Raw genomic sequence first — 11,706 nt, forward strand, 5'->3', positions numbered from 1 at the left:
GATTGATGGGCACTTACGTCTGTCTTGGCAGTGCCGGCATGACCCCTACCGCCTGCTGCGGTATGACCTGGACAGCTCCCTGCAGAAGGACCCACCCCTGCTGGTGAAGAAGTATGCCGTGGTGCAGGGGATGGTGCTGGTGAGCTGCGGCCGAGGGGGGCTCACCGCCAACTGCCTGCCACAGCGCCCGTCTCCCACAGCCCCTACCCTCGTAGAATCACGGATATGCGAGGGGGAAGGAGAGAGGGTCTGTGAGGTCTGAGGCCCAGAGAGCAGAAGGCCTGACGGAGAGTTACCCAGCACATAGAGCCAGGGCTGGAGTCCAGTTTCCTATTCCCAGCCTGACCCCATGCGTCCCTCATCCTGGAAGACTTAAGGGAGCAGGACACACCTAACCCAGAGAACCAAATTCTCTTCATCTGTTTTTGCTTTGTTTTGTTTTAGAGATTTATTTATTTGTTTGTTTGTTTATTATATAAAGAGAAAGAGTGTGAGCACGGGGAGGGGCAGAGGGAAAGGGAGAGAGAGACTCCTCAAGCAGACTCCCCACTGAGTGTGGAGCCTCATGCAGGACTCGATCTGAGGACCCTGAGATCATGACCTGAGCCGAAATCAAGCGTCAGACATTTAACTGACTGAGCCACCCAGGCACTCCCCTCTTCATCTGTTTTTAAGTAACTTTTTACCAAAAACAGGGCATTGTAAAAAAAAAAATGTGTGTGTGTGTGTGTGTGTGTGTGTGTGTATTCATTGTAGAGAACTTAGACTATACACTTTAGAAAATAATGACTTCCCCATATTACCCAGATTGCCTCATTTGTTCACGCAGCAAGTGTGTACCGGGCCCTTGCTAGATCCAGCCCAACTGGAAGCCCTGGGGCACACCTGTGCTAACATTTTGGCCTCTGACTTTTTCAGTCTTTTTTCTGACCTTGGGGTCCTGCTTTTTTAATTGTGATTTTAACCACTGAATAAGAATTTGTCATTTGATTTCTCTACCTGTGAGCCTTTTGTTGGACATTTAGGTTATTTCCATGTTGGCTGGGTGGGGAACATAACAAATAACACTCTAATGGATATCTTCGCACAGAAATCTTTGGACAGGTGTCTACTTGATGGAGACTGACATTAGAGGGTGGGGGTTCAGAAAGCAGTAGGACAAGATTCCTACTCCCATCCCATGGGACCAGCTGATCCGTGCATAGGGATAAGCTGGCCAGCTGGCTGTAGGTGGGTGTGGTGGGGCCCTCTGAGCAGGAAGAAATCCTTCTGGCCCCAGGGCTCTGGAGCGCTGGTGTGTGAAGTGGCATCCGAGCAGGTGGGCCATCACAGGGCAAAGGTTGGGATGGTGGGGCTACTGTCTGACTTGGGAGGCCTCGATGGGGAACAGGCTCAGCACACCTCACTGGGCGGCTTGGGGAGGGCAACACCCGTCCCTCCCACCACCGAAACCATCAAAGAAAGTTTTGGCTTCTGGCACAAGCTCTGAGAGCCCAGGGCCCTGGCCTGAGATTCAGTGCTGGCGTGCTGAGGGCCTCTCCCACTGTGTGCTTCCTGTGTGTCCACAGATGTTCGCTGGGGGGAAGCTTCTCTTTGGTGGCTGCGTTTTGAATGGATATGGCTTCAGCAGGCAGAATCTGCTGAAACAGATCTTCCAGGCTCGACACAACTGCAAGATGGGCTACTTCTTGCCAGACAACTACAAATTTAGGTAAAACAAGAAAAACTCGGGATACAGGGTGGGAGGAGTCCTTGCTCTGGGAGGGGCACTGGTGGGGACAGAAGCTGGCAGCAAGCAGAAGACTTCTCAGGTGGCAGGGACAAATGAGGCTGTGCTATTGGTTTCTCTGGGACACAAGTTGGGGGAAAGGTCCCTCTTGGAGAAAGGGGGACATGGGATGGTTTGCACAGTGCTGGTTTCCAGCAGGGGGGAAATCATGAAGACAGATTTGGGTAGGGGTCCTAGGGACACCTCCACCTTTTGCTCCATCATACCCTACCCCATCCTGTGTGTAATCCCAGTCCTGCTTGTCTCTTTACAGCAGGTCCATGTAGACAAGGGTCCTTCATAAAGTGAGCTCAGGCCCTTGTGAAGGGAAGTGGGGTGGTACTGGCTTAAGGCTGCCTCTTGGCTACTGAGGGCAGGCTCTTCAATCAGGTGATGCCCATCTGTTGAGTGCCTCTCAGGCCCAGCTTGGATGAAATTAACAAAGGTCGGTCTTTTGGCTCAAGAAGCGTGCAGCCTGGTCCAGGGAAGGAACCCACCATTTATGACATTGCTGGAGGCTATGTTAGGAGTGGATTCTGAAATGCCTGGGCTGTACAGTGCAGCGAAAATCTTACTGGGTCAGGCGTCCCAAGACAATGCGGGAATCCCAACTCTGGTCTTTATAGGCCGGGGGACCATTCGCCTCCCTAATCCTCATTGTCCTCACCTTTAAAATGAGGATGATAATTCCCACCTCTTATGAAAGTGTGTTTGCTGAAGTGCCGTATAAACCATAAAGTGGGGAGCAAACCCACGCACAAAGCATTGGCTGCCTGTGCACAGGGGCTCCCTGTGCCTGCGCCCCCAGCACGATGAGTCCGGACAGCAACCCCAGCCCACTCCCAGCAGGCCCTTCAGCTTTCTAGGAGTCCTGGTGCCGATTTGTCCCCAGCGCACTGAGTTTGAGCCATGCCAGAATGTCTGCCTGACCCTAAACAGGTTCCTCTAGGAGGAACCGTAGAGGTCACACCGTGACCCCAGCATCCTGGACCACTTAGTAGAGAAGGCAGGATCCCAAGGAGCCCGGGGACAGCAGGAAGGGCAGATGCTGCGAGGGGCAGAGAAGAAAGTCACTGAGACCCCACCGCCTGAGACTCAAGGAGGACTTGGCTAGCTCATCGACAGTCCCAGGGAAAAAGGGAAACAGAGGCTCTGGGTCTGCTCAGGTTCCAGAAAGAACTATATAAAAATAGAAGGGGTGGGGAGGATGCCATCCGGAAGGCCCAAACAGAAGATGAGCGGAGGCCACTGACAGGTGCCAAAGACAGCAAGCAAAGGCATTTTCAGAGTAACAGACAGGGTGCTTGGGGGTATGGTAGATGGGGAGTGAGAGAGGCCGAAACTAGTTACAAGGAGATGTAGCTCTTCATTGCTTCCACTGTCCCTTACCCTCCCTGCCTCAGCTCCTTTGTCTGTCAAGCAGGACTAAGTGTTCACTGCCCGGGGTTGTGCGGGTTAGATGAGTCAGGTGAGTGTGGAATTCTGGCGCATCACGAACATTTACTGAGAGCTTACAAGTTACGGTTGTTAGCGCTGTTGGTATTACTAGAATGAATTCTGGGCTTCTAATTTGTTTTATGCAAGGGTTCTGAAAGGACTTCATGCTTACCACAGATTTCAATAAGTTTTTGAGGAATGGTGGAGAGAGAATCAACAAACTACACACACACAGATGCACCCACAGATGCACAGAGACACGCACACAGACACGCACACAGACACGCACACAGACACACACACAGACACGCACACAGACACGCACACAGATGCACCCACAGATGCACACAGACACGCACACAGACGCACCCACAGATGCACACAGACACGCACACAGACACGCACACAGACACACAGACACACACACAGATATACACACAGACACACACACAGACACGCACACAGACACGCACACAGATACGCACACAGACACGCACACAGACGCACCCACAGATGCACACAGACACGCACACAGACACGCACACACAGACACACACAGATGCACACACACACACAGACGTGCACACAGAAGCACACACAGACACACACAGATGCACACAGACACACACACACACAGATACACAGATACACAGACACGCACACAGACACGCACACACAGACACACACACAGATATACACACAGACACACACACAGACACGCACACAGACACGCACACAGATACACACACAGACACGCACACAGACACGCACACAGACGCACCCACAGATGCACACAGACACGCACACACAGACACACACAGATGCACACACAGACACACACAGACGTGCACACAGATGCACACACAGACACACACAGATGCACACAGACACACACACAGACACACACACAGATACACACACAGACACACACACACAGACACACAGATACACACACAGACACACACAGACGCGCACACAGACACGCACACAGACACACACACAGATACACACAGACACGCACACAGACACACACAGACACGCACACAGACGCACACAGACGCGCACACAGATACACACAGACACGCACACAGACACACAGATACACAGATGCACACACAGACACAGTGAGACTCAGACACGCACACAGATACGCACACAGACACACACAGACACGCACACAGACACACACACAGACACGCACACAGACACACACACAGATGCACACACAGACACAGACACGCACACAGATACGCACACAGACGCACACACAGACACACACAGACGCGCACACAGACGCGCTCACAGACACGCACACAGACACACACAGATACACACAGACATGCACACAGACACGCACACAGATACACAGACGCACACACAGATGCACACACGACACACACAGACGCGCACACAGACGCACACACAGACACAGATACGCACACAGACGCACACACAGACACACACAGACACACACACAGACACACACACAGACGCACACACAGACGCACACACAGATGCACACAGACACAGTGAGACACAGACACAAACACACAGACGCACACACAGACACACACACATACACAGATGCACACACAGACACACACAGACGCACACACAGACGCACACACAGATGCACACACAGACGCACACGCAGACACACACACAGACGCAGTGAGACACAGACACGCACACAGATACGCACACAGACACACACAGACACACACACAGATACGCACACAGACACACACAGGTACACACAGACACGCACACAGACACACACAGACGCACACACAGACACACACACAGACGCACACACAGACACAGTGAGACACAGACACGCACACAGATACGCACACACACACAGACACACACAGATACGCACACAGACACACACAGATACACACAGACGCGCACAGAGACACGCACACAGATACACACAGACACGCACACACACACAGATACGCACACAGACACACACACACACACAGATACACAGATGCACACACAGACACAGACACAGACACGCACACAGATACGCACACAGACGCACACACAGACACACACAGACGCACACACAGATACACACACAGACACGCTCACAGACACATACACAGACACACACAGATACACACAGACATGCACACAGACACGCACACAGATACACAGACGCACACACAGATGCACACATGACACACATAGACGCGCACACAGACGCACACATAGACACACACAGATACGCAGACACACATAGACGCACACACAGACACACACAGATACGCACACAGATGCACACACACAGACACACAGATACACACACAGATGCACACACAGACACACATACAGACACACACACACACAGACGCGCACACAGACGCACACACAGACACACACAGATACGCACACAGACACACATAGACGCGCACACAGACGCACACAGACACACACAGACACACACAGATACACACACAGATGCACACACACACACACAGACACATACAGACGCACACACAGACACACACAGACACACACAGACGCACACACAGATGCACACACAGACGCACACACATGCACAGATGCACACAGACGCACACACAGACACACAGACACACACACAGACGCACACACAGATACGCACACAGACGCGCACACAGACGCGCACACAGACACAGTGAGACACAGACACAAACACACAGACACGCACACAGATACACACACAGATGCACACACAGACACACACACAGACACGCACACAGACACAGTGAGACACAGACACAAACACACAGACGCACCCACAGACACACACACGCATGCAGGATCCAGGTTTTTGAAAGTGGAAAGGGGAGGATTCCTGAGACTATAAACCAGTAGGACTCCTCTTAGTTCTAGAATGGCCTATTAGGTTGGCAGTTTGAAAGCACTTAGAGAAAAAAGGGAATGGAATTCGCGGAGAAAACGTTGCCATAACAACAGTTCTTTTATCTACGTCTGTGAAACAAGCACCTCCAGCTCAGCGGTGTGCGAGCACGCAGCCGCTTCCCATCATTGTCTCTGAGGGCCTGGGGCTGACGGGCCGCAGCTGGGTGCTGCTTGCCTGGGGTCTCTCATGCGGTCGCGTCAGAAGATGACGGTGGCCGGAGTCATCTCGAAGACTTGCTCCTTCCCATGCCTGGCCGTCCCTGCAGACTTTCAGCCAGAACGCTTAGACCTGGCTTTTCCGGACTTCCTTTTCCGGACTTCCTCAGACACGGCGGCTGGGTTCCAACGTGAGTGTCCTGAGACGCAGCCAGGTGGGAGTTGTGTTGCCTTTTATGACTTGGCCTCCTAAGTCAGGTAGCGTCCCCTTGCACTGCATGTGAGTCCCTAGGGCCAGCCCACACTCAGAGGAGGGGAATGAGGCCACACCTCTCGATGGGGGAGTGTCAAAGAACTTTTGGACATGTTCTATAACCAGCCACTGGTCCGATTCCTCTTCCAGCAGGGTAACTAGAATACTAGTGAGACACGCCGTTGGCCTAGAATATCTAGCTTCAAGGAAGAAACTGGGTGAGATCTCTTGATATGCTTGCCAACAAGATGGCTCGATGCGGCTGAGGCAGCTGCTTGGTCGGCCACACCCAGCAAGTGGTGGTCAGCCTGCAGGGCGGACCTCTCGTGTTTGGCCTGTCCACTCTTCCCTCAGTATGCAACTTGGATGTGTTCGTGGAAGGCGGACCGGTCAGCTGTGCCCTACATGGGGAAGGATGACGGAATGGAGGTTGGCAGTGGGCTCAGCCACCAAGCAGTGGTTTGGGAGGAAGAAGGACACACGTTCACTTTTAGGTTTGGGAGGTTTATGGTCAGTGGATGCGGAGGGGCCAGCATGATAGACCGCTATGCTGCAAAAAGTCTCAGAAGTCAGAGCTAGCAGTGTAGCACAGGGGAGATGTGGTTGCTGGGGTGCTAGTGCTTTCATTTCTGGGTCCTCTGTTACAAGAGGGGGCTGGCAGACAGCCTCACATCCAGAGCGCTGGCAGGGGGGTGGCGAGGGCCCTCGCTGTCCCTGGGAGGGAATCATTTCTTCATTGCCGGAGTAGACTTTCAGTCTGCTTGGTTTCGGACAGCTCTAGTGGGAGGATTCGAGGCAGGGAGGTGAGAGGGAGAGGAGACAGGTCTGCAGAGTAAATGCAGGGAGTGGGCAGAGCTGGAGGACAGACCCAGAAGGCCTGGGCTGCTCACTGGGCACTCAGTGGAGTCAGCCACAGAGACAGCCCTCTGTCTCGGCTTGGGGTCTGTGAGGCCACCATGGAGAAGCAAGGGCTGTGAGCAGGAAGAAGAGTTGGGTCTGTCTGTGGCCAAAAAGGGAGCTTGGCTGCCTAGGGAGGCAGGGTTCCCCACTGAGGCCTCCCAAGCCCCAGCAGAGAATGGGGTGGGTCCCTGCTGGGCAGTAGACTGGTTGTGGCAGAGCAGAAGGGTGGAGGCAGGCCAGGCCACAAACAGCTTCGGGAACATTCATGCAGGCCTGACGAGCCAGCTTTGCCCTGAGGAGCAGGCAGTGGGTTGGCAAGGGGCTGCGGGTCTCTCTGCACCTGTTAAGCCCCCAGAGGGCCGGGGGTCCTGCATCACATGGCCCACCTCCCTTCTCTCTGGGTCCTTTGCTCAGCCCCAGGGCCCAGCACGTAGAACCCCGTGGGGACATATTCGCTGAATGAGGATCTAGAGCTGATTTCATCCCCAGAAGGCAGAGGTCAGGTCAGACTGAGGAAGGGCTGGTTGACAGAGTGTCCGCTGATAACCAGCTGCCATGGTCATCCGGCCGCCCGTCATATACCTTCAGTGATGGGAGGCTCCTCTCCCCGGAAGCAGCCCCCGCTTTTAACCTAAAAGTCACACCACCCCTACTGCCTGCCCAGCCTTGTGCTTTGCACCAGGGATTTGGAAGTGAACACGATCTCTACCTGCTTTACCTTTGCCGATCCAAAGATGCAGAAATCGGTAAGAAAACAAGGAAGGGCACGGATCATTACAGGAATGCAAGTCAAACCACAGTGAAATGCCACCTCATACCCTTTAGGATGTCCACTATCAAAAAAACAAAAGCAAGTATTGGCGACGCTGCGGAGACACTGGAGCGCATGTGCGCTGCGGCAGGAATGGGACACGCCGCAGCCACTGTGGACAACAGTATGGCGCTTGCTCAAAAAGTTACACATAGAATTATGATCCAACAGTTTCACCTGTGGGTAGATACCTAAAAGACTTGAAAGTGGGGTTTCGAAGAGATATTTGTACGCCTGTGTTCATAGCAGCATTATTCATAATATCTAAGAAGTGGAAGCAACCCAAGCGTCCCTCAGTGGATGAACGGATGAAGGAAATGTGGTCTGCGCAGACTGTGGAATATTGCTCAGCCTTAAAAAGGAAGGAAATCCTGTCACAGGCCGCAGCTCGGACGCACCTCAGGGACATTATGCTCAGTGAAAAGAGCCAGTCACAAGAAGACAAACCCTGCATGATCCCACTCACATGAGGTCCCTGGGGGAGTCACATGCACAGACAGAAAGTAGGACAGTGGCTGCCAGGGGCTGGGGGAGGGGAACGAGGAGTTCGTGGTTAATGAGGACAGAGTTTCAGTTTGGGAAGATGAAAGTCTGGAGGTAGAGAGTGGTGTTGGCTCCACAACAGTGTGAATGCACCTAATGCCGCTAAAGTATGCGGTGGAAAATGGGTAAATTTTAGGTAATGTACTTTTAAGCACAACTTAAAAGTGGGGGGTTAGGGAAGATGCTTTGTGGTTGCAGCCGAGGGAGGGGGAAGGAAAGGGGCTGTTTTCCCCAGTTAGCGAGCTCCCAGTGCAAGGGTTGATTCAGTCTCCAAAGCCCACCCTCCCTGCTCTGGTAACACCAGGTCCCATTCTCCACCGGCCCAGGGCCAGGCAGAGGAGACCCTCTCCCCGGCTGCCAGTAAGTTTCTTTTGCCAACACAGCCCCAGGCCTGATGGAGGGTCTCACGCTGAGGCTCCCCGCATCCTGGTTCCCCTGACACAGTCATCACGTAACCTGCTATTGGCAGCTCTCACCGAGGGGTCCTTTTCTGGTGCCCCACTCGGCTGGACTCCCATTTTTCCGTTTACCTGTGCTTTGAGTTCCTAGGAAATGCTGAGCTGTGACCCATCCAGAGGGGCGGGCACAGGGGGGTGGGAACCCTTAGCATCACCATGGTGTTCAGGAAGTCTCAAGGGACCCACTCCCAGAATCTGCTTTCCTGCCCAGGATCAAAGGGGACAGGGGAGACAGCTCAGTCCATACCTTCATTTTTACTTTTTCTAGGGTTTTCAAAATGATGAAAGATGCCTTCTTCTCCCCTCCCCTGCTTGCCTCTTGTCCCTGAAATGCCCTGCCCTCAAGCAAGTAGCATAGCAGAGGCTTAATAAATACGAAGAAACAATGAATGAAAGGGCCTGTCCTGTCTCTGTATTCATTAGTTTCCTAAGACTCCTGTAACAGTGGTCCACAGACTGAGTAGCTTAAACTGAAATGTCTTATGTCATGGTTCTGGAGGCCAGAGACAGAGGCATAGGCAGGGAAGTGCTAGGGTGCTGGGGAAGGCCTTGCTGCAGGCCGGTCTCCTGGCTTCTGGTAGTTCCGTGGCTTGTGGCAGCATATTACTCCAGGCTTCACGTGGTGCTCTCCTGTCTGTGTATCTGTGTCCACATTGCCCCCTTTGCTCATAAGGACACCAGGTATATTGAATTAGAGGTCCACCCTACCCCGGTATAACTTCCTCTTGACTCATTACATCTGCAATGACCCTATTGCCAAATAAGGTCACATTCTGGGGTACTGGGGGTTAGGACTCCACCAACCTGTGAGTTTGGGGAGGGGGACACAAGCAGCCCATAAGACTGTACATGATGGCTTATTTCCTTGGCCTCCTGTGCTCTCTCCTTTGCTCACCTTGTGGAGCCCTCCTGCCCCACAGGGGGTCAGTGCTGGGTGCACAGGTGTCACTGACATAGAGTTAGGGGGATTCCAGCCTTAAACAGAGGCCAGAACGAACAAGCTCCAGGGAATCTCTGGGTCCCCAGGGGTCAGGCTCTCCCTTTACCCACCTTGGGGAAGAGAAGGCCTGCACCCTTTTCTCTATTGGAGCTGGAACACTAAATGGCAGTGCCAAGCGAGGGCTACTTACTTGGGGCCCCCTCTGGCTGTGCCTCTGCTGAGCCTGGCCCTCCATTCCCTGCCTCCCCTGCAGCATTCCAACCTACATCCCAGTCCTGGAAGACCCCAACTCAGCCAAGAAAGCAGTATCGGAAGATATCCAAGAAAGCTTCTCCTCGTTGGCCGTGGGGGACAAGATGGAGGAGTCCCCTCCTGAAGCTGAGAAGAAGTAGGTGGCCACCCCGGCCCCGGGGCTGAGGGGCCCTCCTGAGGTCAGCAGAATGGGCATGGCTCACAGCAGGGCCCCTAGCTCTGCCACAGGCTACGGAGTTCATGTGGGGCTAAGTGGCTTTGGGAAAGTCACTTCCCCACCCCCCACCCCCGGGCGTGGGTCATCTCCAGCCATCCCTGCTATGTGGCCCATTTAATCAACACCATGTCCAGCTGGGCATCAAGCCCGCTCCCTGGAGCTGCAGGCAGTGGTCTGGGTGGTGGAGATTGAGGCCTTTTGTAGACTTTGCAGTGAAACCCTACAACCCAGACCATCAGTCTGAGAAAGGTGGAGACTGCCTGCTGTCTCCCTGCAAGAAACTTTCTAGATCTGTCAAAAGTCCACTAACTTGACCATGTTAACTGAAGAGAATTAGGTATTCTGCAAGAACGTGAAGATCACACAATTCTTATGAAGATACACAAGCAAAATTGTGGGCATCTAGAAAGGTCACAGGTGCCTCTGGGACCGCCAGGTTGGAGCAACACCCAGAGGCTTCAGCTGTGCAAGGCGGAGGGCAAGGCCCACTTCTGCTCAGGCCAGGGCAGGGCTCTGAGAGCTGTCCCCACCAGTTCTCTCCACCCATTTCCCAGCATTTGCTTCTCTCTATTTTGATTTTTAGAATGAAACCACCTGAAGTGGATCTGCCTGTTCTCAGCAAAGCCAGGAGGGGCAGTAAGAAGGCAGTCCCCTGGAAAAAACAGGCCTCCAAGAGATGATGCTCTCCCTACGGCTACCCAGAGCTCCAAGCCTGGACACAGCTCCTCTCACATGCACCCCAGCCCTGCCTCCCAAGCCTCCCACCCCCTTTCTCTGAGCCTCTGCATAATAAATAAGCGTGCCTCCAGCATCTGGGTGAGGCCATGGGATAGGCTGGCTCCTGCAAGGCCCCCCAGATCCCTATTCTAGGCTGATTCCATAGAAACTTGGTTCCTCTGACCCAGAGCTTCCTCTGTGACCAGTTAAATCAGCCAGAGAATCCCACATTCCCAAGGAAACAGATGTCTCACTCCAAGGGGGCCAACCCAAAGGGTATATTAACCCTGGGGGGGGGGCGGGTCGTGGATGGGACTAAATTGTGCCCTCCTACCCTT

At 53.4% G+C, this 11,706-nt stretch overlaps 1 protein-coding gene across 3 annotated transcripts in view; it reads left to right on the plus strand.

Annotated features, from left to right (window-relative positions):
* The window catches only part of FAM194C (family with sequence similarity 149 member C), a 71,733-nt gene extending 60,402 nt beyond the window's left edge, over window positions 1-11,331 (plus strand). For all 3 annotated transcript variants that reach the window (XM_087866635.1, XM_087866637.1, XM_087866636.1), the window contains 4 exons: window positions 32-139; window positions 1,569-1,711; window positions 10,436-10,570; window positions 11,235-11,331. In XM_087866635.1, coding sequence (XP_087722761.1) covers window positions 32-139; window positions 1,569-1,711; window positions 10,436-10,570; window positions 11,235-11,331 — 483 coding nt within the window. The remainder of the gene's footprint in view (window positions 1-31; window positions 140-1,568; window positions 1,712-10,435; window positions 10,571-11,234) is intronic.
* Window positions 11,332-11,706: the final 375 nt, after the last annotated feature.

The sequence above is a fragment of the Ursus americanus genome, chromosome 14, assembly GCF_024610735.1.
Source record: "Ursus americanus isolate L20-20 chromosome 14, mUrsAme1.1.p, whole genome shotgun sequence".
In the NCBI taxonomy this organism is placed as follows: Eukaryota; Metazoa; Chordata; class Mammalia; order Carnivora; family Ursidae; genus Ursus; species Ursus americanus.